This window comes from Dermacentor albipictus, chromosome 9 (assembly GCF_038994185.2).
Source record: "Dermacentor albipictus isolate Rhodes 1998 colony chromosome 9, USDA_Dalb.pri_finalv2, whole genome shotgun sequence".
NCBI lineage: Eukaryota > Metazoa > Arthropoda > Arachnida > Ixodida > Ixodidae > Dermacentor > Dermacentor albipictus.
The window spans coordinates 8,607,519-8,635,358 of record NC_091829.1 but is presented as its reverse complement, the minus strand read 5'-3'; the positions used below and the strand labels follow the sequence as shown (position 1 = coordinate 8,635,358).

Here is a 27,840-nt window from a genome sequence, read left to right as displayed (position 1 = left end):
TAACAAGAACAGAAACTAAAAGAGGGCGCTTTTACACATCCGTAAGCTATATAATAAATGCCAACGCAGCAGACCACCACATCTCTTCAAGCACCCAATAGTACGGTAAGGCTATACAATCAGACTAGTATGAAAGTGCACCAAATACTGCAACAAAACCCGCCGTGGTTGCTCAGTGGCTATGGTGTTGGGCTGCTGAGCACGAGGTCGCGGGATCGAATCCCGGCCACGGCGGCCGCATTTCGATGGGGGCCAAATGCGAAAACACCCGTGTGCTTAGATTTAGGTGCACGTTAAAGAACCCCAGGTGGTCAAAATTTCCGGAGTCCTCCACTACGGCGTGCCTCATAATCAGAAAGTGGTTTTGGCACGTAAAACCCCAAATATTATTATTATTAAATACTGCAACAAAAGCAAAGCAACAACATACCGATTGCAATCAAGCAAATGGAGATGCACATGCATGAGGTAACAAGGTACCAACAAAACGGAAAAGTACGAACATAAGGTACCAACAAGACAGAAAAAAATGATACCACTACATCCAATGTAACTATTTGCTCGATTATCTCAGTGCTGTGCAACCATGCGGATGGAAGAACGTTCCAGTGATTTACCGTGCGTGGTAAAATTTGAATGCATTAGTTCTGGCGCTGAAGGGGCTAAGGGACTCAGCATGGCGATGCCTTTTTCTGGGTTGAAGATGGGCGATATATAAAAATCTGGATTTAAAGCTAGCTTCCTACGCTTCAGCTGAAAAAAAAACTTCAGTCTCTGAATCTTGCGCCGAAGCTGCAATGTTTGAATGCCACCTTGACGCATTAAGATGGTCGGGGAGTCTGTCTGCCGATACTTTGAATAAGTAAACCGTATAGCTTTCCACTAGATCATCTAGAGTGCGTACATGTTAAGTTTCGTGAGTGGATCCCAAAGAGTAGCAGCATATTCAAGCTTCGGTCCACGAATACGCTGTTTTGCCTCGACCGGTGCGAGTTTTATGTCTGAGGAAACTGAGTTTGCGGAAGGAGTACGCGCAAACATTTGATATGTGTAAATTCCGCTTCAATGTGTTTGTTATAGTTACTCTTAGGTATTTGTAGTTTGTGACGTCAACTAGTCGCTCGGTAGCTGCCGTGAGCAACGGCCATCAATACTTACACACTGCACTCAGTCGCTTAAATACGCTACAACCCAAGAAACTACGAAGTCTGCTATGCCTAGAGACTGAAGCTTTAAGAATAATTTTCCATGACCATGCAAAACAGGACAACCTCGCATATCTCAAAAGTTGTGCTACTGTTAGGATTTCGGCGAGCAGACATATGACTATTCCTCGGCTTCAACTTTGGAATTACAACGTGTGCCCTAAAGTTTGTAATTGAGAGGTTTATTAGCATGTTTCAGTTAGCGAAAGTATTGTTGAAAATTTTCTTGTTACTTTCTCGCGCTCAGCAACCTAGCCTATCAGCAATAAGGCAGGAGCTATAGATATGAGAATATTTTCAAGTGTTCCGCGTAAAAAGAAGCACCTCGTATATTATTTATCTTCAGCTTCGAATCAGCGTTCCATTTGACATTACCCAGGCCGCCTTCCCACTGCCAGTGACAGGTGGTGGTGGGTTGTAGCATCAGGCGAGTTAGCCTGGTGATCAAGGCCGGCAATTGCTCTGCCCGAGCGTCTCTTACAATATCATCGTGGTGTTTCACCGCATGCCCATCGTACCAGTCCCTTTTTGAGAATGCGATAACGAGACGTGAAGTTTCTTCGAGGGCTATAACAAATCCTTCTAGGAAGATAAGGTGTGGCAGGCACGCATACGGAAGGTACCTTTTTTTTGCTGGTTCTCCAGGACAGCGTCCCTTTCATCTCGGTATTTCCTGCACGATCAGGAGTCGAGCCACCAGTGAATGTATGTATGTGGATAGCAATGATACGGACGCTCGAGGCGTGCTGGTGCCGTCACCGTTTACATGGTCGGGCTGTCACGGTATCGACGCGCATGCGTGGCCTGCGCGTGGTGACTTAGGTCTCCAGACGAGCCAGAGAAACGAAGTGCCTATCCCTGCAAAAACGAGGTAGCCAAGCGCTCCGCTGAATCTACTCCGCCGGGGAGACAAGGCAACGTTCCGCCTTCCACTACTGCCATGAGCGTTGTACGCACAAAGGGTATAGCGTTCCTGCTGAGCAGCTCTGTGCATACGCTGTGAAATATGTTACGCCCTTAAAAGTGAATGAGGGCGTAGATAAGTCGATTACTTACACCCTTGCACCCTTAAATGTAATTCAAGGTGTAACTCTCATTATAACTCCTACCTCTACCCCCAGTTTACACCCTTAAATGTGAATAAGGATGCGAACCGGTCTAGAACTCGCACCTTTACATCGCGAGCGTGCGACATCATCCTCTGCAGCAGAATGCCATAACGTGCAAAGGGTGTGAGTTATAACTGATTTGCACCCTTATTCATTTTTAGTGGTGTAAATTACTGTACACTTTATACGTACACCGTGGTGCGTGAAGTGTTCCGAGTGAAAGGAGCAGTACACTTCATGCTACAAACATTAGCAGTTTTTCTTCTTTCTCATCTAGTGCGTACTTGATGAAATGAGCGCTACGAATACGCGGACGAAAGAACACAAGTACGACAGACAAGGCGCTACTTCCAACTAAATGTTTTTTGAAGAAACAGAACTTTAAATAGATGCAACCATGAATGGCCCAACGTGACATCACCACCACCCTATCTCTTCAGAAAAGCTATCTCTTTTTCAGTAAGCGTCACTGAAGGGGAACTAATGCACGTGCCCTCGGCCTTAGCAATGTAAAAGGCTTCCAATATCTCGCGTTCTAGTCTATCTCTAGACCATGCCAGAAACCTGGTGTCGCGAAGATACGGACGGCAATTGTGACGTTTACAGTGTTCCGCCAGATGGCCCCCCGCATTGTTATTTACGGCCCAATTGTGCTCACGCGCCCTTTCATTAAAACACCGTCCGGTTTGCCCGATATAAACCTGTTGGCAACTTAGGGGAATCTCGTATACGACATTACATTTGCAAGCAGTGTATGGCGCTGCATGTTTCCTAGAGCATGATTCGGGTTTTGCTTTTGTCATCATAGTGCATATCTTGGCCAGCTTACACGGTGCACTGAAGAGAAGATTGATGCTGTGCCTTTGTGCCACTTTCTTGAGGTTGTGGGATATCCTGTGCCAATAGGGAATCACGTGTAATCTCTTCTTGTCAAATGGCTTCTTTTTTGTGTTAGTACCCTCTCTTGCCTGTTTGATCTTTTGAAGAAGCTTGTCGCACACGCTAGTGATCAGTAGTGAAGGGAAACCGGCTAGGCGTAGCCTTGAAACTTGGTTATTGAAACTGATTTCTATTTTGTGGTTGCAAGATTTGTTTAGCGCTTCTTTCAGACAAGTCATTGCAACCCCTCGTTTTACTAGCTTGGAATGCGCAGTGTCGAATGACATTAGCTGCTTGTTCAACCTGGGCTGGTATTCGAAACAGACATGCGTGTTCATCAGAGTGAGATTGAGGTCCAGAAAGCGAATGCTGTTGTCACAAGGCCTTTCGCACGTGAAGTTTAGAGCATCCGATGCAGTCCTAAAAGTGTTAATAATCGATTCTACAGTGTTATCTAGCCTAGACCCTGGAACGTCGTTAACAATCACGAGGTAGTCATCGACATACCTCATTATAGAGGGAGCACATGATTGATTCAGAATGCTGTTTACACACTTGTCAAAGGCGCTGAGAAAGATGTCTGAAAGAATGGGAGCGAGCGACGAACCAATGCAAATGCCCTTGCGTTGTACATAGTGTTGGTTTTTGAAACTAATGACAGTGGAAAGAAGGTAAAAGCTTAACAGTTCTAAAAACTGGCCACTATTCACACCGGTTGCACAACTGAACCTAACTTCACCAAAGTCTTCGATTTTGTTCCTAACGGCACTGAGCACTCCGTCATGAGGAATCGCATAATACAGGTCTTCAACATCCAGTGAAAACGCGTACACATTGCTCCAAGTTCCTTGTTCTAAAGTCAGCACGACTTCTCTAGAGCTCCGCACAAGGAAAGGGTCATCTAGGGGTAACTGGCATAAATGGCGCTTCAGGTAGTGCCCTACTTCCATCTGCCATGTCTTCTTCTCAGAAACAATAGCCCTAAAGGGGCAATCAGGTTTGTGGGTCTTGCCGGAGAAAAATACTTCCAAGACGCCTACCTCAGCTCGGTTCGTCGCCTTCCGAAGAGCTTCCAGGTTGAAGTTCTCAAGCAACTTGATCGCTTTGGCTTTTTGCTTTTTGTGGTTGAAATCCACGGCCTTGAAATTCTTCTCAATCGCGCTGATGGCCCTCTCTCCGTAGGCGCTCTTGGAAAGGATGACGAAGCCATCCTCCTTGTCCGCCTGCACTGCGACTAGGTCATTTTGCCGTAAGAAGCCCGTTAACTTCTTGAAGGGTGGGTTAGGGGTGGTTTTGGAATGCACAGTCCGAAGAAGGGTATCCACTGCGTCACTGGTGGCTCGATCCCGCTCCGCCTCGCCAGCGCAGTTTCCTATTCGCCGGGCCGTAGCGAGCAGCTGGTGCTTCTTGGACGGTGGCTCAAAGCTGTATTTCGTTCCTTTTTGAAGTAGACCCCTAACGTCGTCTGGGAGCGCAACATCACCGAGTAGGGTCACTTTAGTTGGCTGAATGTTTCGCCGACTTCGCTTTGTAAGACCTATTCTTGACCTCTGCCAAAGGAATTCAGTCACTTGTTTGGCAGTCCTCTTGGACTGGGCGAATTCCCGGCCGCCGACAACCTGATCCTTGCTTTCGTTGCACAGGACCCAAAGCCAGTCGTTGTACCTACGTACCTGCCGCCCTTTTTCAGACTTCATTATCCTGTACATCCTTTTGACGTGTCCCCAAGAAGGTTCCAGGCCACCCAGGAAGACTTGAACTTCGGGAGCAACTATTCCCTGTTTGAGGTAGTGTGTCACTATCCGTGACTGACAGGAGTTGATTGCGATGAGGTTGATGCACGTGGCGATGGGACATGGTTGAACTTGTGAAGACAGGAAAGAACCCAATGTAGAAGAAATCTGAAGTAGTAGAAGCTTGATGTGGGTGAGTTGGTTATGCATACTTGATGAAATGAGCGCTACGAATACGCGGACGAAAGAACACAAGTACGACAGACAAGGCGCTACTTCCAACTAAATGTTTTTTGAAGAAACAGAACTTTAAATAGATGCAACCATGAATGGCCCAACGTGACATCACCACCACCCTATCTCTTCAGAAAAGCTATCTCACAATTGGGCAAAGCACAATTGGGCCGTAAATAACAATGCGGGGGGCCATCTGGCGGAACACTGTAAACGTCACAATTGCCGTCCGTATCTTCGCGACACCAGGTTTCTGGCATGGTCTAGAGATAGACTAGAACGCGAGATATTGGAAGCCTTTTACATTGCTAAGGCCGAGGGCACGTGCATTAGTTCCCCTTCAGTGACGCTTACTGAAAAAGAGATAGCTTTTCTGAAGAGATAGGGTGGTGGTGATGTCACGTTGGGCCATTCATGGTTGCATCTATTTAAAGTTCTGTTTCTTCAAAAAACATTTAGTTGGAAGTAGCGCCTTGTCTGTCGTACTTGTGTTCTTTCGTCCGCGTATTCGTAGCGCTCATTTCATCAAGTATGCATAACCAACTCACCCACATCAAGCTTCTACTACTTCATCTAGTGCGCCATTAAGCTGCGACGCCCGCAACGCTGGTGGTGGCGTTCCTTGCCACGCCACCGTTGTGAGACGCCTGACAGCTGCCAGGTCGTTGTTCCGGCCGCGCAACAGCAGTTGCCTCGAGTGCCTAGTTAGAGAGTTGTAAACTCTAGATGCCTCACTTTTCAAAAATTTTCAGTTTTCAACAATTTGTGGGAGAAGAATTTGTGACCTAAACCAAAAATGTGCTCCGTGCATTAGGTAGGCTAACTTTTTTATGCGAAGCATATTACGAGGGCTCAACCGAGGGCTCAACGAAGGCGCGGCGGTGTCGCCTTGAAACCACGTGACACCGTGACGTCACGACAGAGGAGAAGTGGCTTTGGCTCAACTCTTGCAAGATGGGCTTGGGTGGGAATCGAACCAGGGTCTCCGGAGTGTGAGACGGAGACGCTACCACTGAGCCACGAGTACGATGCTTCAAAGCGGTACAAAAGCGCCTCTAGTGAATGCGGTGTTGCCTTAGAAACGAGCTGTTTCTAAGGCTCAGGCGTGCGTCGCTTGCTCAGGCGCACATTTCGTTGCCGCGCCGAACGCTGCGTTGCTCGACGCTCACCGCGTCCAATGCGGGGCGTCCAAGGCGAAGCAGAGTAACGCATGAGTTGTTTCTTCGTCTAGCCGAACCAAATATAGCCAAGCAACAGCAGTTCACCAAGCTAAATAGTGGTTCAACGACTAAAATAAAGGCTAGTATGCTTCGCATCCTGGGCTTAACCTTACCTAAGCCACAGCCATTTTTTTTTTTCTAACTTCAACAAACCGAGTCGAATCTGGGGCAGTGAGTTTCGAGTAAAACGATTTTTTTTCATCCGCATGATTTCAAATTAGAGTTCCTGAGGTAAAACTTCCACTTAATTCTGGAGAGTGTTTCGCCGCCTACTCGTAACCCGGTTGTTCCTCAAGGGTGTCTTCACGGGGATTATTCGCATTTCAAGGGCGTTGTTACGCTGAAATACACCATCTGACTAAGCCCTTCCCTTGAACTGTCCTCTGACAGTCAGCTGTGGCCAACAAGATCACGAATATTGTTGCATTGCCTACTACGATTCGTTTTATATTCGTTGTGAGGGACTACAAAGAATGTGTAATTTCTCACGGAATGTGGAACACTTTCATCGCACTCTCTAAATCAATCTGTCCGTGTCGTTTTCCTGGCTTCTCATATCCTCCAATCAATGACAGCTTTGTTGAGCACTGTGTGACAGGGTATAAACAAGCGTTTTAGACCAGCGTCCCCACTTTTCGTGCCTTTAACGACCTCTGTCGTTTCGCCGCTCTTTAATCGCTAGCTTTAGGTGTTCAATGATCCGTGCGTAGACCAGGCTTATGTAGACACCGTGGAAACGAATCTGTGCACCAGTGCTGGCATGTGAAGAAAATGAAAAGAAAGAAAAAAGAAAGTAGAGGACGCTGTTTTGCGAAAACCCTGTCGTTTATTCTGCCTTGTCGTCTCGAACCCATGGCCAGAGCTTTGGTCTCCTGTACACGTGCTTCCTGCTTCGGCGCCATGCGTCCGATCCTGCTTTGCGATTTGCGAATGATAGCTGGCGATTATTTCAGGGACTCATCTGTCTCGACACTTTCTTCTCCACTCGCCTGAAACTGCTTTTTTTCGTGATGTTAAAACTATGCAGTCATGTGAAGTAAATGAACAGTAGGGGAAAATATCTGCTCTTGTTTCATTTACATATAGAACTAATTAAAAAAGTGAAGTGAGCGTGAAAGAATATGCAGTCGCTGTCCTATGCTTTTCATGGCCCCATTGTCTCGTGGCTTCGTTTGGTTTTTTCTAGTCGTAAACCGAAGCTCTCAGTTCTGATGATTCTTTTCACCCATTGAAACGGTTCGGTGGTTCATAAATGGGATGCTTCTGTGCACTGGATGCGTACATGCGTCCGCGAACATACGCGCACAAACACAAGGCGCATACTTGCAGCTTTCCACACATTCGCAATACGCGTGGCGTAACGCCGGCACAGTGAAAGTTTTCAAATGAAAGGAGGTAAATTTTGAGCAAATGACGCTGTAATGAGCGAAATGCAAGCGTATATCGATGTACAGCGAACATACTCAGAGAAAACACACCGGATGAAGCACATGGTGGAGTTGTGCGTATATTTTTCCTGTAAGGGTGTGCCGCGCACTGTTTTTTATCGGTAACGATTCGCCAGCTCGCCAACACCTTCGCTGTCTGTCAGTGTTGAGCATTGCCCGGGAACTTGGACTGAAGAAGCGTTTTTCTTTGTTTTTGTTTTTTGTTATCCACTGTGCCCTCGGGAACACTGCGTCGTCTTTCTGCTGGCGCCCCGGACAGTGAATCTCCTTGAGCAACTTTCCGCACCGCCTAAAGTGAACGACGTTCTAACACGAGCCACAAATGAACACAAAGGCGGCGTGGTTGGTTTTATACTTTTTTCTAGAGTCAGGTCTGAAAACGGAGGGATGCGTACGGCATGGCGGAATACTTTTGTCCCGCAAGCATGGGACTGCACTGACTGAGAGCAGCGACACATAGCTTATACAGTTTGCTGCAGTAGCCAGTGAGTCTTGCTAGGAGCCTTTTGCTAACAGCAACATTGTAGCCGCACTTGCCTGAGCTTACAGAAAACACAAAATTTTGGCAGATGCTGTTACTGCCGAAAGTCCAACAACGTAAGTAAGTGAAGATTTATATATGTGGTGGCTTCCTGCATTACCCTGTTAGGCTTTGTAAATGGAACAAGTGGTTGATGTCTAGCCCATACAAGTGCGCGTCCAGTGTTGCTGTTAAAGAAACTTCCTACCCTTCCTACCAAATAAACGTTCAGTTGATAGTCAGTATTCTATTCCTGCGGTCTATCATTATGGTGTGATTTTTGCGCTGAAACATTAAATATTACTGCGCACTAACTTACTTAGTTTGCCCTACTTCCACGGCCTTGCGTTTCAGTTATTACGGTTCTTTTTTTGCGTTATTTATTTTTTAATTCTAGTCAGTTCTGGCAAAAAGAAAGAATTTGATTTGGTTGATTTTGTTTGAAACACTTCTGTGTGTTACGTTCAGGTTTATGGGTGCTTTAAATTACGCGTCTTTTACTAAGCTCGAACGCATGATGGGTGACGTGAGCTGCGGGCTTGCATTTCACTGCACGGTACTCGAGACACAACGCCCATATGACGAACGCGCTATGCGATGACCAATATTGGAAAGTGTCTGTGAGAGAGAGAGACAGAAAGAGAGGGAGAGATAAAGAAAGAGAGAGTAAGTCACCGCAGGCAGTGACCGCGTTCTCGCAATTTCCCCGTCCAATCGCCGTGTGCGGAAGAAAGGAAACGGTCCCGATGGATTTTCATATGCGACGCGGTTTCCCGTCTCCGTCGTCGTCTGCGGCCGACGCCGGCTCCTCGCGCGTTAATAATTCAGCGCGGCTGTTTTAGGCCGCGCTCGCTTATTCATTACCTTATTAAGCGAACCCTCCACCCCAGCGCGGCGCCCCCCTGACTTCCCACGGGAATCGTTGTTCGGCTTGGCACCTTGTTTTCATCCCGGACCGCTTCTTTCCATAATGCACGGCGACTGCGCTTTCCGTTCTCGCTAGCGTCCCCTCTGTCTTGCGGTTGCCGCGGCCTCTGCCAATACGTCTGCTGGCGCCGGTTGCGATCTTCTTTTCCTAATTAACCGAGCCACTAATTGCATTACCTCTTTTGTCCTGCGATCGCGCGTAAATTCTGAGCCGAGGACTGCTGTTTGGTTGACGTGGGGAAAGCAGAGAGGGAGGAGGGGCAGGAATTGCCCGAAATCAATTAAGGGTCCTGGCACTATTTTGTCTTTTCGTCTTAGTATTAGGAATTCTGGCTTCGCTGGGTAAGTTGACTGTCGCGGTTGTACTTTTCGCGGATTCGATTAGTCGCTCCAAGAAAACGACGTGAGCCGAAGGTATTTTTCGCTGCATCTAGACCACTTACGACTTGACAAGTACTCAATCTTCCGCCAGAGTAAGGACGTTACCGGTTGTAAAGTTTTGTAGCCACCGCTCACTCTAGCGCGCCTGTCGCTTCTTGCCATCTTTACTTCAAACCAAGTGACCGAATGCGTATTTCGTAAGTGGTCAGAAATCCTGCGAACCTTACTTCAGTCTTTAGGCATGATTGCAGAAAAGACTGCTTAAATTGTGAGCAGTTAAGGTTTCAATGATAAAGCTAAACGTGTCAAGGCGCAAGCTTAATAAGATAGTGTTGGCAACTCGACCAAGTTAGGTCCTTTGGCTATGGGAGCCGGAAATGTCAGCAGTGATACTTCTAAAACTGCGACAGTCAAATCGTAAAGGTGGCAGTATGCTGTCAACTTGTCGCTCGTTCGTCCTAATGACTGTCTTAACAAGAGCATTCAAGATTTTATGTTCCATCTTGCGCTTCAGGGTAACGCTAGAAGTTGTGGGCATTGGTCAAACGAAAACCAAGTTATCCATTTTGATCAAGTGGAACTTGGCGCGTTCGCTTTGGTGAATTAGGCATCTCCAGGTCCTGGCTGCGTCAGCTACGCCGAGTTATCACACTTAGGCGACAGTGCAATTATCTTCAATGCCAGCTGGAATGGCGGCCGCCTTAAACCTTACTGAAAACGACCTCGTGCTATCCCTGTCTTCAAGCCTCGCATTTGTCCAACAGACAGAAACTCCTATCGTCTGATATCTCTTCTCAGTTGCGTCGGAAAGCTTATGGAGAAGATGGTATTGGCGAGCCTGGACTGGTTGCAGATGTCGGGTTACAGAAAAGTCCGCTGTGATATAGACAGCATGATTAGCCTTGTTAACTGCGTGAAACTCAACAAAGCTGCACGCAACATCACTATCGGCGTATTCCTCGTTATCAAAGAAACGTTTGACAACGTGGCTTGCGAGGCTATCTTATATGATCTGAAGTGCATTGGAGCAGGTGGTCGTATGTATGTGGATGACAATACTCGCTTTCATAAAGCTTCATTCTCCTTGCGGGTTTTCACCGACCTCATTTGCACGAGACAGTCTCGTACCAAACACGCTTTTACCACCCTTGCAGGAAACGTTAAATTTCTGGCCTGCTGCTCCGAAGCCAAGCCACGGTGTTGTATTGATGTGATTGTGCGTCGCTAGGTAGACCTCACCCATTTTGTAGGCATTAGTTTGACGAGAAATATGGGCCGATTCCATAGGCAGTGCAATCTCAATGCGGCATGCAGCTTTCACGAGGGAAGAATGCGAGAAACCGGCGAGAGTGACGCACGCGCCAGGCGTTTTGCAGAGGACTTTGGCAAGAAACAGGCACGCGTGTCATCGTAGCCTAACGGTTGGAGCAGTGAGCTACTGTGCCGGAGGTTCGATCGCACCGAAGATTGGGTCGAACCACAAAACACGTGGTGTGTTGTCTGGTAGCGGCGTCACAGTGGGCACATAGGAACATCGTTTTGATTAACGAGAGGGTGACATAGCTGCTCCTGACGCATGCGTGTGCAACTGTCGTGACGTCACAAGCCACATTCCAAGCATGCTATCGCATATTAAGTTCTGGCCCAGCTTTATTTTTTTTATGTCTAAGCAGTAAAGTCGCAGTGTCCACATTTTTGTGCGCAACTTCTTTTTCTCGAGGAGAGTGTGTTGGGAAGCTAGTCGGTAAGACCTTTTTGTGAACTTAAACTGCGCTAGGGACGAAAGACAGAGGTTCGTCCTTAAAATTAAATTATGGGGTTTTACGTGCCAAAACCACTTTCTGATTATGAGGCACGCCGTAGTGGAGGACTCCGGAAATTTCGACCACCTGGGGTTCTTTAACGTGCACCTAACTCTAAGTACACGGGAGTTTTCGCATTTCGTCCCCATCGAAATGCGGCCGCCGTGGCCGGGATTCGATCCCGCGACCTCGTGCTCAGCAGCCTAACACCATGGCCCCTGAGCAACCACGGCGGGTAGAGGTTCGTCCTGTCTTATCCTACCTCTGTTTAAATTCACAAAGAAAAGCTACTTCTTTTTGCCAGTTATGTCCGGTGGTGAAGTGCAAGGAAATAAACCATTAATAAAGAATTTCGAGTAATTCAACCTCCTGCGTGCTCTGTATGGCTTGATTTAACTTCACTGCGTTGCGTATTGCAAAACGCACGTGGGCTTTGCTAAAGCTACTGCAATCTCTGACCGAGTGTTCGACTTTCTGCAGTGTTCTGCGTTCCGTTAGCGTCAAATAAAGAATTCTTTTACTCCTTTCTCGTGATGCTTTCAGCCAATGGTCGAATTATCGACGCGCTGTGATCGGGTTATTCAATTCTCTTTATGAATTCTCTTTATGAAAACGTGAATGGCAGCATAGTGCATCAGCATTTAATTGCCCCGAAATTATGATATGGAAAATGCACAGAGCATCATCCTATAAAACCTCGGCGTGCGGTCAATGGAGTCTTCGGCGCTTTGGAATAAAATGATAGAAGTATGACCCGTTTATCGAGTCATCGCTACTGTTAAAGTTATTGCTCGGCGATCGTTGCGCCGAACTATAGCTTTGCGCAGAACCAACTGCAAGCACCCATTCTAAGCACCAATCGTAAGCCAGCGCAGCATCAGTGCTAAGCCAGCTATAGCTTCAGTAACGCTCCTCGTTTCTACTAAGGCTCGGTGTATATAAGTTAATTAATCAATTATTTTTGTTTATTTATTTTATTTACTTTCTCAAAAATGAGGAGATGGGACTAAAGCCGCAGCAGCGACTTGAAAAACGCAATCAGTTTGAACGTTTTGATATGTTAGCCCAAGTGTTTAGTTATTTAACGACGACCATTCAACGGTTGCGTGACTATAGTGCTTCGTAATAATAAATGTGGCTAGCAGAGAATTGCATTTAGTGCTGTTTGTACAGGAGGTCGAGTACACGGACGACTAAAAGCCTCCAGAACCGAAATTACAAGAAATCAGTGCCATTGTTTGCCCCAGTTCGTGACCGACGCAGCTTAAGCGACGTATGAAGTATTAGAGCCTCGCTTTTGCGAAAAGTACCTTGTGGGGCTTCCCATTTGTTGCCTTCGCGGCCTCTCTGTCTGTCTACCTGTGTGTGAGAGAGACGGTAAGAGACCCACACGAATTGAGGACGTGCACGAAGGCAAGCCAAGCCTTAAAGAGGCCTATTAAAATTCCGCAGCCCGAAATAATTTAATTATGTTTCAATAACTTCGGCAGAGCGCACGAATATCGTGGTAGCCAGCGAAAAGCCGTTCTAATGTTTCTAGCTACCTATAAATATGTAAATGTATGCAGACGAGCGATATCTGCGAATACTGCAGCCTCAGCTAAATGTTGCATTTGAAAATGCTTGCCACCATTTGAGGAGCACGCTTGCAGCAGATGGTGTTCTTGATGTATGCGTAATGAGAGCTCGCAGAGATTTGCTGAAGGCTCTCCTTAACCTACATAAGGCCGTAGGTCAAGGGGAACCACAACGTGTCGTTGAGCTCTTGCTTCATCTAGGGACTCTCGTCGCTTCTATCTGAGTGCGCAACCTGCTGAGGAAGAAACACCACAGATTCCGCTCGGAGCTTCTCACGGGGCCTGCACGAAATTGCAGTGATCAGAACGGAGCTCCGCTCCTTGGAATGCGACGATGTTTCCTCCACTGCATCATTTATTCCTGGCCCCTCGAAGTGGGCACCGCGTCTCTCGTCGCTTAAAAAATGCAGCCGCTATTGGCGGCGAGGAGTTACGGAGTCGCCCTCTATCGGAAGCGCCTCGATGCCGTAGTATGAGGGATCACGTGACGCGCTCCTCATAGGTTTTGCTGTCAGCGCTCACTGAAAACACCACGCGCGAGCTCTCCCGGACATTTCTGTAAGTACTTTCGAAACGAGAGAAGTTTCTTACTGTCTAAATAATAATCTTGGGCAAGCTGAAAGCACACAATCGTTTACAGCCGCTATCTCTTTACCGAATACGTACAGCGAACGCCACTGCGCGCGGTCGCCGCGATGGAGTCTCCCGAACCGGCTTCTTGCGTGAAAGGTAGGTAAACGCCGAGAGCAAACTATTTCAAATATGTTCTTATAGTGTTTTTATAACTAAATGGAGCGTAATAGAATGAAGCCTCAATGCAGCGATCGCGCAGATTCGCAGCGACCGACTGCGCGTCTGCATGCTTGTCCGCGCACTGTTTCGCTTTCTCCGCGCGCGCGTTTTCGCACAGTGCCATGAGCTTTAGGCCGCAGAATATGAGCATTTGACAGTATACAGGCAACCATTGTTGCGTGGGCGCTATCAGAGCTGTTCAAAAATAATTTCATTGTAGAGACTTCGGCGCCTACGGGGACTGTGATGTGCCGTCGCGACGATGCAATCCTTTTTTTTCTTCTAAATTCTTTGACCTTTCAATACTATTTCTGGAGTTGCGTCGCACTGTATGTTTATCGGCGTTCTCAGCGTGCAATTTCCCGCTGCTCCTTTTTTGTAATCCAGTGCAATAATTCATAACACAAACATGACCATATGCCATGCTTTCTTTAAATGTGCTTCTCACCGCTGCCTTTCCACTCCACTGAACTTGGCAGTATCTATAGTATCGACAAGTTCATAGACCAAACCGTCATGACATTAGTCGGACAGCGGACTCAGGCGAGCGTCTCAGTGCGCGTTTTGAGAACATCGCAGACCGGGCGCCGTAGCAGAAATCTTCCTCGCGTCTGTGCTTGTTGCATACCCGAGTTGTAGCCGATGACTGCCGGTTTTATGTTTCGCGAGCCAAGCTTCACACAGCTTCTTGTCCTGCGGCTACGTGTGAATAAGACCGACACCGGCCTCCGTTACGTGCGTCCGGCCCTGCGGCACCGAGCAGTAGCCTACCATGTTGCGCGCCTTCAAAGGCAGCCACTACTACCTATTGTAGTGCTTTCAAGCGTTGTAAAGGAGACACTCGAAGCGGGAAAATTTCGCCACTAAATGAAAACCGCAGCGTACGCGGGAATTTAAACTCGTTTTCAGCTCGCTCCGGCGCGCCCGAAGCAGCCGACGCGGCCGCTATGTCCACGTGATCCCTCCTAGCACGTCACGCCGACGGTGGCGCCAGCTTTTCCAGTGGTGGAGCTCGAGGCCAATATGGATCATCTTTGCCTCTGGTGCCCGGGCCGATCCCAGGGACCTCCACCGGTTATTTCAGTGCGAGCGATAATGTAGTCGGGGCTGGAGGGTTAAGGCGAACGCTAGCCATGAGTTCTCGGGTTAGAGGTCGCGCAGTCCTAACCATCTCGGCAGCTTGAGCGACGCCTGAATCTTTCGAGGCATCAATTTTTAATTGTTCTATGCTTGCGGACAACATTCTATGGTAATGAAAAGAAAGCTACGGGGGCGGAGCTTTAGCATCTGTGTCACCGCGCCAAGTATTCCGGCAGTGTTTGACACCACTTACATTTTCTCGGAACAAATATTGGACAAGTGTAGCAATCATGTGCGATAGTTTCGCATTTGCAGAAAGACGGAATAGATATACAGAAAGATAAGTCAAATTCAGCAAAATGTTTTTGTCTCATTTAGCTGTTGTAAATAAATTTTATGTTTTGTCTTCCACATCTTAAGCTAACGTGGATGAAATTGTGAGACCTTTTTCATAAGCGTGCTCATTTCTGCGCGCTTTGCCTCTCAAGATTTTGTTTTCATTACCACAGAAAGTTGTCTTCGAGTATTGTCGATAGCTATATTTACGTATGAGCAGCGGCTGGCGAATATACTTTTCCTAATTAATCGGGTGCGCTAAAGAGTTGTGGGCCGACCCAGCGGATGCTCGTAAGGTGCTTTTGTTTTCTTCACCTTGCAGGCTCCCCGGTAGCGTAAATACGGTCGCTGTATCATCATCTGTTCGCCGTAATGCAATGGAAATTCATGGTCATTGCACGTCAAATATAGAACAGTGGCACAACAAGTCAATTCTTTCTTCGCAGTCGTGGACATCCCATACAGCACTGTCGGCCATCCAAAGTAGTGCTGATTGGGCTCCCGTGGCACTCGCCCTTGGCTGCCTGGTGCCGTCCGCAGAAGTTGTTCGATTCTGGAGTCATGGCCTCGCAGTATTTCGTCACTCATGGTCGCTGTTTAGCTTACGCCACCAGTGCGTCTCGAAACAAGCAGCTTACGTACGCTAATGGGGCGTCATACGGAGGCTAAGCGGGCCCACGCCGTAGTCCGAAGTTTCACGACGAGAGTTGCTAACTTTTTGGTGACTACGAGGTCAGGAGGTTGGAGGAATAGAATAGGGGGTTTATTCACGTGGGAGGAAAAGGGAAATCTTCTTTACAGAAAATGACACAAGATACTCATACTGACCGGGAAACGGACCGCAGTACATTGTTCTTGTAGCATGAGCTAGATGTCAGAGCAGACTAATCGTTCTGGAAGAGCACATTCTACATACTTAAGATGTCGCTGAAAAGCCCTCTGTCTTCCTTCCCTAGATCACTCTCTAGGGAAACGGGTAATGTTCCAATCAACCAGTCCGGTGGTTGGTTCGCATCCGCACAGCACACCGCCTCCGAAGAAAAGAAAGTTGACACTAAGTCCATGCGGCGCCGCCCCCGAGCTGATCCTGGAAAGAAGGAAGCAAGCATACTGACGACCGAGGAGAGGCCAATGGCCTAAGGTCGCCAGAAGATAAAATTTCTTCAGGTGCTGGCGTCTTTCACTAAAATTCTGAAAACACATACGTCGTCTCGTTTTCACGCCGACTTCTAATTTGCCCTCACTGTCAGCATCTCAGTATCCACGTTGACTCGGTAGAATGCTGTTTGACGTCGGTACCACAGTGACCCCTAGCCTTTGACTTTCGGCGAATGCCTCAAACGTAGCAACGTGCACAGAATAATTACTATCCCATTTGTATCTGTTCTTTCTATTAATCCTTTCCCTTCGCCCAGGGCAGAGTTCACGACCAGACGCTTTTCTTGTTGGCATTCCTGCTTTCTCTCTTTTCTTTCTCTATTTCTACTGCTTACTTCCGCATAACTGACTTATAATATCCCTGGCCTTGATAGTCGATTAATTTGGCCTCGTTCTGCAACCTGCTAGCCTCTTGCTTAGCTCAGATGGCACAATGCGATCGCTCCTGAAAGGCGTTGGTCGCGGGTTCGATCCTTGGACAACCAATTTTTCTCCAACAACAAAGCTTTCTTTCTGAGAAAGCCGTATGGGTTTAGATTAGGATACTTGTCGAGTTGACTAAGAATTCTCACTTTCTTGATAACGCGTTTTCTGTCGAATAACTTATCTGTAATTGCAATGTGTGATCTTCAGATTGAAACCTGAATATCCTAGTTTACGGCATGTAGCAACACGCAAAACTTTAAGCAAAGTATTCGTATATACATGTACCTAGCCAAAGGATCCGAACCAAACTATGAAAAAAAAAACGAAAGATAGAAGAAAACAACATCGTAAACATACTAAATACATGGTAGAACATGACGCAGAAGCTCACTGTAAAATGATGCATGACGTTTCGCATGTTGCTACTGATATAATGCACGCGCGATGGCTCAGTGGCTATTGGATCCTGCTACTAAGCTAAACGTCGCTGAATTAGATAGATTCCAGAATAAATTGCAAAAAGAAGTGATCCTACATTTAGGCTTAGGTGTACGTTATGTAATCCCAGGATATCAAAACTGATCGTAATTTCTCCACCAGAGCGTCTGTCCAATGCGGATTTGTTGCGCTAAATCGAAGTAATTCTTACTGACGTGCAAAATTAACTTAACAGTTTCAGTTAAGAAACAGTTGAAATGACGAAATAGTATACGCTCACTACTCTTTCTTTTTATCGTTTGCGTGAAATTTGACATTGAATTAGTTGCAGACTCATTTTTGTTGTAACACTTGAACCGCTGCAGGTGTGCTCTTTAACGGTAAGCTTAAAATAATGAACTAGATTGGCAATAACACATCGACCGAAAGGAACTTGTGGCTCGAATAGAACACAAGATATTAATGGCGACAACCTGGGCCTTCTCTATTGCTTAGTCGCCATCACATATAAGGGCCACGATTTAGCAACGATGCCTTCCGCTCCATTCTATGCCGCTCTTGTAATCTGCCCTTCGCGACCGGCTGATCCCGTTGATAACGCGGAAGGAGCTTCGCTCTGACCACCGACGAAGAGCGAAAAAGAATAGCATGAAAAAAGGCATTGCTACAAAACGCGGCTCTAGTTCCGACTGATTTCGGCCTGCCGCTCTCCTGAAAAATTGGCTGCGGAGGCCCCGTGGCGCCATCTGGTGGAGTGCGTCACAGTCATTTACTTTGCTCTGCAAGGCGTCTTCTCCTTTGATAGACACCTCGCGTGGCGAAACAACCTTTGGCTTTTTGAAGCCATTCACGTTTTGCTTAGAGTTATATGTATAAAGTATAAAAGTGAGTTAAGACTGCAGCAAATTATAAATATACGACATGAAAGCACTCGGTGGGAGATCGTTCCCATAAGATTAACTGGGCATAACCTAAAGTATCACTTTCTATACTCTCCGCTTCACACCTCCAAAGTGGGATTTAAGTCTGGGAAGGTTAACTCAAGGACCTAGCAGCATCTTTTTATAGACTGGAAAACATTTTCAGTTGTGTATAGTTTAGGCATTGAATTCTTATTACCTTTTACTATAATAATTAGTAATTTATTCAAGCAACATTCGTTGTCCTTTTCTCCTTTCTTTTTTACGAAAGTACTCTCCATGGCGATAAATAATAGTGAGCAAGTAGTTTGAACTTTGCTTCACCTGGAACGGGGTATATGGGACTTCTTGGGGTCAATAAAGCGAATAGTGTTGTCACAGTGATTCCAGTGACTACAAGGTAATGGGAGCCAAAAGCGAATTCTACAAGCGTGCCAATTTCTTAAACAACGTGATTGTATTACAGCAAATCTTGCTTCGCGTGCTATGCCGGCAACACACATCGTTTAAAGCAAGTTAAAGACCATAGGGCCGAAACATTACTTCCATGCTACCTTTACATCGGAAGCTGTTCGCTCGAATGGTTTTGAGCTACGCTTACGTTTTCCAAAACAAGCAATGTTCTCATACCTACCAAACATAGGAACGGAGCCGCAAGCGTCGCAAAGGTGTTGCAGTGAAATAGCTGCAGTCCTATGTTTTCGGTGACACCGATATTCTTACTTCGATGGCCCTCCATAATGTTTTTCGTGGTCTCCGCATTGTGAAAACTTTAAAAGGCAGCTGTACTTCGCGAATCTTGTCTCCAATATTGCCACCTTTCGTCTTCTTTTGCGACACCTCTGAACCATGACGGTGTTTTTCCTTCCACGTAATGCCTTGCTCGGAGCGTTGATGTTGTGGCTACAGCTTGCTTAAGGTGGGTGAAATTTTATCTAATTTGTTGACTTCCTGAAGTGGTCTTGGCATATTAATAAATAAAAACCTACGTTGCGGTTATTCGTGTGTCGTAAAAAGCCATTCGTTTACTGTGTTTATGTCCCTACCGTAGTTCTTTCTTCTTAGTGTTACTGGGTAATCTCCATGGTGACCTTCGCGTAGAAGCATCAGTGTTAGAAACATTTCTTTCCCTTCCCCAGTCGTCCAAGAAGATGTCGGGTGCAATATTCTCCGGAATAGAAAGTTGATGCGGTGCATTCGCCTAAAGTGCCCTCGAAACGATAAGGAACAAAAGAGAAGCGATGCGCGACGACGGCCTAATGAATTCGTTTTTACGTCAGCCTCGTCCATTTCGAAACGAAAGGTCACGGAGGAATCTCATGAAAGCGTGAGTGACTGCAGCACATACAAAGAGACCTTGAAAAAAGTTGCTTCCTATTTAAACCTCCTACTGCTTTACGGGAAGGCTGTAACGGCCAAGCCTAAAAGATTCAAGACCTCAACTAGGGAGAGCTCACGATGAACGTCGAAGCGAAAAAATAAAAGATAGCCTGATAAGCTCTTAGAATTTCCAGTATTTCGCTATGCTTTTGTTCTGCCTTACAGTAATCGTTGAGGAGGAGGCAACCTTTCTTATTTTTCTTTAGGTTGGCTCGCTTTCACCCATCGCCTAAGTTTAAGACGATCTCGAGGAGCCACAGAAGGATGAAGATGCGGATGGGATCTCTGAGTATTCGCTAAAGCACCGGCTCACGAAAATGTCATGTTTTTAAAGTGTCCTAACTGCCCGCCCGGAGAAATGGCCCGGATAATGACAAGACCTTTTGAGAATGCAATGGGCCGAATCATTGTGCTTGCGTACTTTCCTTCTCCTTTTTTTTCCATTTTTTTTTCTGCGCTTATATATATTCTGATGTTTTCACCATCTGTGTCATCCGCATTTTTTTAGACTGTTTTCGGTACGCGGGAAAAATCAGATATTTGTTATCTCTTCTTGTTTCCTGTTAGTCAAGCTGTGCGGGGGGAATTTCTTGGTGCTGTCAATCGGTGAAAGTGAGCGCTGGTGGTGTCGGTGACACGTATTCCAGTAGAACACGTGGTATGCTTTTGCGTGTCGCGAATGGACTCATGGAACGCTAGGCTCAGTTAACGCTGCCTACGAAAGAATACAGCGTGTGTGTGATCGTTTGCCTGAAAAAAAAATATTGGGAAATTCGCCAGTCGTGTTTATATATATATATATATATATATATATATATATATATATATATATATATATATATATATATATATATATATATATATATATATATATATATATATATATATATATAGTCATATAATGAGAAGCCAACAAACACTGACACCAAGTACAACATAGGGGAAATTGCATGTGCTTAATAAATGAAATAAAGTAATGATAAATTAATGGAAATTAAAGTGGATGAAAAAACAACTTGCCGCAGGTGGGAACCGAACCCCACAACCTTCGCATGTCGCGTGCGATGCTCTACCAATTGAGCTACTGCGGCGGCGTTTCCCCATCCACTTTAATTTCCATTAATTTATCATTACTTTATTTCATTTATTAAGCACATGCAATTTCCCCTATGTTGTACTTGGTGTCAGTGTTTGTTGGCTTCTCATTATATGACTAATAATTATCGGGTCCCTCGGTTAACCCCCTTTCTTCTCGTTTATATATATATATATATATATATATATATATATATATATATATATATATATATATATATATATATATATATATATATATATATATATATGTTGAACTTCAAGGCTTTTCTCACGAAGAACCCGTATGGCTTTCCTTTGTAGCAACTGCTACGATTGGGTGGATGTCTCATTTTCCCTTTATTAACACAAATAATAACGCAATATACACAAATATACACAAATAAATTACAGAAGGACTTCACACATTTGCTTCCTGAGAATCACGCGCATTTTAAGACGCTCTCTTAACTTAAGCGAGAACACGTCACTTCACGTACCGAGTTGTGAATAGTGCTTTGGATGGATGCCTTCTTTTCTTGCTCTGCATCGGGTTGGAGCACAGCAGTTTGCTGAAGAGGCATTGGCAATCCGGCAATAGAAACAAAAAAAAAGATAACGCTGACTAGGACTGAATTATTTATCGGTGTTTTATTTTTTTTTTATCGGCTGTGAGGCAGCAACCAGGCCTTTATGTGCTAGTTATTGCGCATGCGTGCGCTTGGAGAGTAGTCCAGCGTGGCTACTCCTACCTGCCGCGTGTTCTGCCACCTACTTCTACAGGTGTCGTTCTTGATTTGCTCATTTCACAACACCTTCTTTTCTGTGGAGTAGAATGCATGAGAGAGGTAGGGAGAACATTAGCTGGGAGCGTTTGGAATATGATCCGTTGGCATCGCCATCATCTTTTTCTTCCCTCTCTTGTTTAGAATGCGTTTGTAGCAGATCAGATGCTAATTCACGCATAAGCTCAAGTTCTCAGCATTATTTTGAATAAGCGCTTTCTGTTTCCCCCCTATATGAAAAAGCCGACTTTATGTTACTCCAACGCCAAAGAAAGCGAAAGGGACTAAATTTTTTTTTACAGCATCATGGTTAACATTCTCATAGTATAGCATTTTTCTCATAACCAATGTACACATCGTGGGATCTGTGTCTTCCATGTTGTTCCTATAGGGACTCGATAATACAGTGAATGTACGAATCAATCAGTAATCATACCTTATCAGACCTTATCAGTAATCAGATGCTGACTAACCTACCGGTTGAGAGGCGGCGTGATTTGCTGACATTTTTCAACCAAGCCTGGGCCAGTGGGGCTATCCCACATTTATGGAAGGTAGCATGGGTGGTACCGGTTCTGAAGCCTGGAAAGAATCCTGCAGCTCTGGACTCATACAGACCGGTATCACTGACCTCGTGTGCAGCGAAGCTAATGGAGAAGATGGCGTGCACAAGACTCACTTGGTATGTCGAGCAGGGTCGAAAACTACCATCGTGCATGACTGGGTTTCGGCAGCGTCTAAGCGCTCAAGACAATGTGCTGGACCTGCTAAGCCACATAGAACATTATAGTGCGGACGGCCTGTCGACGCTTGCTGTTTTTATGGATGTCTCTAAAGCTTACGACTACGTGTCTCAAAGAGCCATCATCAGCCAGTTACAAGTTCTAGGCGTCACGTGTCATCTCTTGCACTTTATACATACGTTCCTCAATGATCGTCGCATCAGAGTTCGTCTTGGCGACACGTTGAGCGATGAAATACGTATATTATGTGGTGTGCCACAGGGAAGTGTTTTATCTCCCTTATTATTTAACATTGCCATGAGTAGCCTCCCAACAGTACTAAACCATCGAACACCAGTGAAGATATCTATGTATGCCGATGATATCTGCATATGGGTCTCCGGCTACCAGCATCGCCGCCTCGCACGAATAGCCCAGGGAGCAGTAAAAGCAATTCAGGTTCACTTGGCAACGATTGGATTAACACTATCAGCAGAGAAATCATCATTCATACTATTTCCTGGAGTGAAAAGAAAATCTACACGCTTGACGCTGACTTTGGACGGATACCAGATTCGACAAGTCACCAACGTCCGATTTCTGGGCGTCACCTTAGACCACAGGCTACTCTGGCACCGCGGTGTTGACCACGTTGTGGCGTCATCGTCACCCAGGCTACATGTGCTCCAGCGAGTCACTGGCATACGCTGGGGCAACCACCCGACGTCAATGCTACGGCTACATACAGCGTTGGTTACCAGTCGAGTCCTGTATCAGCTACCTCTGATGTCACCCTCAGACAGCCAATACGAGCGCTTAGAAGCCATCCACAGAAAAGGTATCCGACTTTGCCTTGGAGTCCCTCAGCCAGCGTCAAACAAGAAAGTGCTCTACGAAGCTGAGTCACGCCCTCTACGACTTCAGGCTTCCGAGGCTCTGATGATCCAGCTACTACGATTGAGTGAGTCTACGCCCGGCAGAGCCCTCCTACGACGTATAGGTAACAGGCCGCGCTCACATTTTTATGCAGCATTGAACACGCTTCGCGTATCAGGATTGCGCTGCTCGAGACCGAGGGAAAGGATAGAACCACCCTGGACATTCGAGGACATCACATGCAACCTAAGTGTACCACGATTGCAATCAAAGAGCTGCATTCCATCTGCAGAAGCCAAGTCATTAGTCCTGGAACACCTGAACACGACTTACCCGAATCTACAAGTATACACAGATGGCTCTGTCAAGGCAGACGAAGACCGCTGTGCAGCTGCATACTACATTCCCTCTCTAAGATATACGTGGTCTGGGCGTCCGGACTGTATAGCCTCGTCGACAGTTGCGGAACGCGTAGCGATAGCTTCTGCTCTGCGCAAATTAAGACTTTGCCTCCGCAGAATGTGGTTGTCCTTACGGACTCAAAGGCCGCATTACAACAAGTATACCATGTTTTGCCATCCCTCAAGTTCCCACGCAAATCCCTAGCCATCGTGAAAGAACTCAACAACAAAGGCTTCACAGTAAAGTTTCAGTGGATTCCCTCCCATATTGGTATCTCAGGAAACGAAAAAGCTGATGCGCTTGCATACGCAGCGCTCTATCATCCTCCCAAAATCAAGGCTCCAAAGAGTAATCAAGTACAAAAATCTGAAATTCGAAATCACTTTGCGTCGCTTTGGGTTCCACCGCATATGCCCTGCGTAACCAAGAGATTGCACCGAAACGAAGCCTCACTTCTATATCGTATAAGGACAGGATCGGCAAACACACCGGCCTGGTTATTTAAAACGGGGCGAATCAATTCTCCGAACTGTACGGCATGCAACGAGACAGGAGACATTGAGCACTTTTTGTGGTCCTGCCGGCAATTCCAAGATGAAAGAGACACTCTCCTGAAGAATTTGCAAGACAAGGACCTTTCGCATGCGCGCCTGCAACACCTTATATTTCCCGAGGGATCAGTGATGGCCCGCAAAGAAACTTCACGTCTCCTGATTGAATTCTTAAGAGAGACTGGGTTGATGGACATATGGTAAAACCCATCAACGTTATTGTGCGAGACGCTCGGGCGGAGCAATTGCCGGCCTTGTTCGCCAGGCTAAACCCGCCTGTTGCTACAATTCACCACCACCACCACCACCACGAATCAATCAATCAATCAATCAATCAATCAATCAATCAATCAATCAATCAATCAATCAATCAATCAATGTGCCGCTTTGTTTTTGCTTCATCATTACCCGCGCTGTCCTTTCTTTCCCTTCTCCTTTATAAAGCTCAATGGTCGGTCTAATCGACCAAGCCGACTCATCCTTTCGAGCCCGTTTCTCCTCATGACACTGTGTGGCACAGCTTGTTTATCCTGGCGTTCAAGGCTGCTGTTTTCTGACGTATCGTCTGTGTCAAAATTTTGGCACGCGTGTCTGCAGCTCCTGTTTAGCGGTGTAATGAATTTACCCCAGTGTTGATGAAAGCGCAGGTTCATCGAGGGCTTCACAGCTTTGCCACGTTACAGGAGTCTGCAGCCTCACGCTCCATCAGCTGGGACTGGGCGTGTTGTAACTCTCTTAACTTTTGGCACATGGTGTACAATAATGCGAAAGTAGGAGGTGACAAGGACAGAAGGCAGACACATGTCCATTTTTCCCATTCATGCGAGTTTGATTTCTTGGAAAAGAGCAAATAAATGACGACCTTTTGCGTCTGTTGCTGGATGGGTTTTGCTTGTTTACGATAGTGTGTAGTTTTCGAGATTGTTATTAAAAGGCAGACGCAAATTAACATACGTACGCAGAAAAGGTCAGATAATATGAGAGCTCGCCTTGTCTGTCCTTTTCAGTGTATGTCTTTCAATTTACGCCTGTCTCCTAATACCCACGTTTCACCAACTAAACCAACAAAAATATTTGATTACGTTCGCTCTATTTATTAAGGCTCGTGCCAGCCGTCTATTGTAATACAGGTTCAAACAGAGACACATTACGTGGGTACTGCTCATTACAAAGGGAGAACATTTTTTTTCGCACCGACCGGCTAGGTCACTGAATGTAGTAACCATCAGAAGGTTACAGGCGTATTCTCTCGTCATATTCAATTTGTCGTTTGGCGATCAGCACCCGCCTGGTCGGAGAGGAGGTGCGAGAAGCAGATTTCCGCATCGTACGCTATGCGTGATGCACTGAACCCGGGCACACGGTTGCAGTGGCTCAACAAATTAAAAGGCTTGCTGGGGAAGTTGGGCCCACGTGGAAGGCTCGTTGCATGCGAAGAAATGGCACAGTCACGCGAGGGATCAGAGGCGTTTGTCTACATTGGAAAGGATCAGAGGAGAAGGCGTCCTTTAGCATTTCGGAGGTGTTACGCATATTGATTGTGTCCGTAAAGGAAGTAACAAATGGCGGCTTTTCTTTAGAAACATGTATAATCAAACAAAAAAGAAACTGAGCAATTAAGGAAACCAGGTGAACGTGCACCAGGTTTTCCTGTTTCTTGTTATTTTGCCTCCGTTACCCTTAGCGCTGTTCTCTCTTCTCTACGAGCAAAGAATGGAGACGGATGCGCAAGCTGACCAGGAGGCGCCCAAGACATAAGCGTAACTCGAAAAAGTCGAGTTTCTGTTTTGTTTTTCTTTTCAAGCGACGCGTCCTACGACGAGGAACAGCCCCCGTTTCCTCCCTTGGGGGACGAAAAAGCCCTGCATCGATTCCCGCGGCCAGGACATTGAAGGATGGAAGCACGGGACTTCTGCCTTGCCGTGTGGCGCGCTGGTGCCGCGCCGCGAAATCCCCCCACCCTTCCTTCCCGAATCGAACCAACACCGCCACCAGCAGTCGGCGGTGGTCTCCGCTCCAGCGCGGGACGGCCGTGTGCACCACCCGGCGGCGGTCGGCTTGGCTCGGCTCTCGGATCGACTCTAGGCTCGCTGTCTGGCTCGCTGGTCGGGCGCCCCCCACAGCGATCCCCCCCTTTTCGCTTCCCTCCTTCCCTTCCTCGGGCGGGAAAGCACGGGCCACCGTCGCGCCACGTACAACAGGCGCTGGCCGTGGCCGCTGGTCCTCACGTTTCGCGTCCTCCCCAGCGGCTGTGTCTCTTCGCGACGCTGACCCGTGTCATCGCAGCCTTGCCCTCTCCCCGCCCAGCTTCTGATGACCTCTGTGCGGTGCGCGTGCGCTCGACTCGTCGAGAGCGCTTGACCTGACCTTCACTTGGGGGAGGCGTCTCGCGTCGGACGGCAGCTGTCCGGCTCACGAAAGTAGGAGAGTTGTGACCTGGTTTCGGGTTGTCCGCCTCTGAAGTCGTCGTGTTCGCCGTGAGAAGTTTGTCTCGACGGAAATAGACGCCGGGTCTGTGTCGGTTGCTTTCAGCTTCCGCAAATTGACAAACATTTTGAGGAAACCGCTTTCTTCGTTTGTTTTTCTGTGTGAATTTAGTGATAACCTAAATTTCTTCTATGCTCTCCATAGATTAGCTTCACGATTGTTGGCTTGACATAATATGGCATGTGAAGCTAGGTGTGCTGTAGAGTTTTCGCTAGTGTGGGTGGTTTGCTTCTAGCTCGTTTTTGATCCCGCCAACTGATAAGCGAACGTTTTCGCTTTCTGTTTCGATAGTTTCTCAATGTAATTTCATGACCATATGACAGCATATTAGTCTCACTCTGCAGCTGGTGCTTCCTTGCGGAAAGTTAAATTTATCCTACCCAGACTGCGTTCTAATGCCTTTAAAAAGTTTCCTTTATGCATGGACGAAAGACACGGTCGCGTCCTAACGTTTTGTTCATGCGATAACCAGAACGAGCGGTTGACAGGGGTGGTTTACGACAACCATTTCGAAGGCAGACTCAGAAAACTGTTGGTATAGATTTTATCTCGCTGCAGAAAGGAAGATAAACTAGCTTCGCAAAAGATACCTCGATTTGGAACATTTTCTTTTTCTCTACTTGTTACTGTCTTCCTCCGAACTTTACTCCAAATTGACGCCAGCCATTTTTCTTCCCTAGTATTGTTTACTTCGTTAGCCATCCTTGTACAGAGACCGTAGAAATGAATGCAACAGAGAGGAGTGGCCTCGGAGCCAGGAAGTTCGCTTCCGCTGTCAGCTGGTGCTGTGCTGCGGGCGCTCTTGTCTGACTGCTGCTCATCCAGCTTTTCGCCGGAACCTCCTCTGCTTGCCCGTTGTGCGGGCTCTCCCGTCTTCTGCGAAGCACCGTTCAAGTCCGCCACTCAGCGATGCTTACCACCCGGGTTCAGTTCCGGAAAAAGAGGTACGCGCGCAGCATTTCTATTTATTTATTTTTTGTACCCACATCGCCCGCATCGATCAAAGCGAAGCCATGTCAATATGCATATAAAGCTCTATTTCGGCGGCTTTTCCGTTTCGCATTCCTCGCACGTGGGTGCCGCATCTGTCATGACCCGTGCTGCGTTTGTCTAATGCTTATCAATTGCCTCGCTCGCTAGCATCGCTGATTCTTTCATATTTCCGCCGCCTTCATAAGAAGGAAAGAGAGAGGGAGAAATAATCATATAATACATAATGCATCGAAACTTGTGCCGTGCTCTAATTTACTCTTCTATACTTTACTTCACGTTTTAGACAGTGACATGTTATAATAGTCTAAAAACTGTTGCTGCGTTCGCATCATCGAATGGTATTTGTATACAGTGTCGATCTGCAGCTTCGTGGGCGTTCGCTGTT

The 27,840-nt window shown here is 46.6% G+C and overlaps 1 protein-coding gene across 2 annotated transcripts in view; it reads left to right on the top strand.

Moving 5' to 3' along the window:
* dnc (phosphodiesterase dunce) overlaps nt 1-27,840 on the top strand; it is a 696,777-nt gene that overhangs the window by 127,086 nt on the left and 541,851 nt on the right. The window contains exon 1 of one of the 2 annotated variants that reach the window (XM_070524787.1): nt 27,357-27,406. The exons of the other annotated variant lie outside the window; for it this stretch is intronic. Coding sequence (XP_070380888.1) covers nt 27,372-27,406 — 35 coding nt within the window. The 5' untranslated portion in view covers nt 27,357-27,371. Of the gene's footprint in view, nt 1-27,356; nt 27,407-27,840 lie in introns of those variants that run through there. 2 annotated transcript variants of the gene reach the window in all.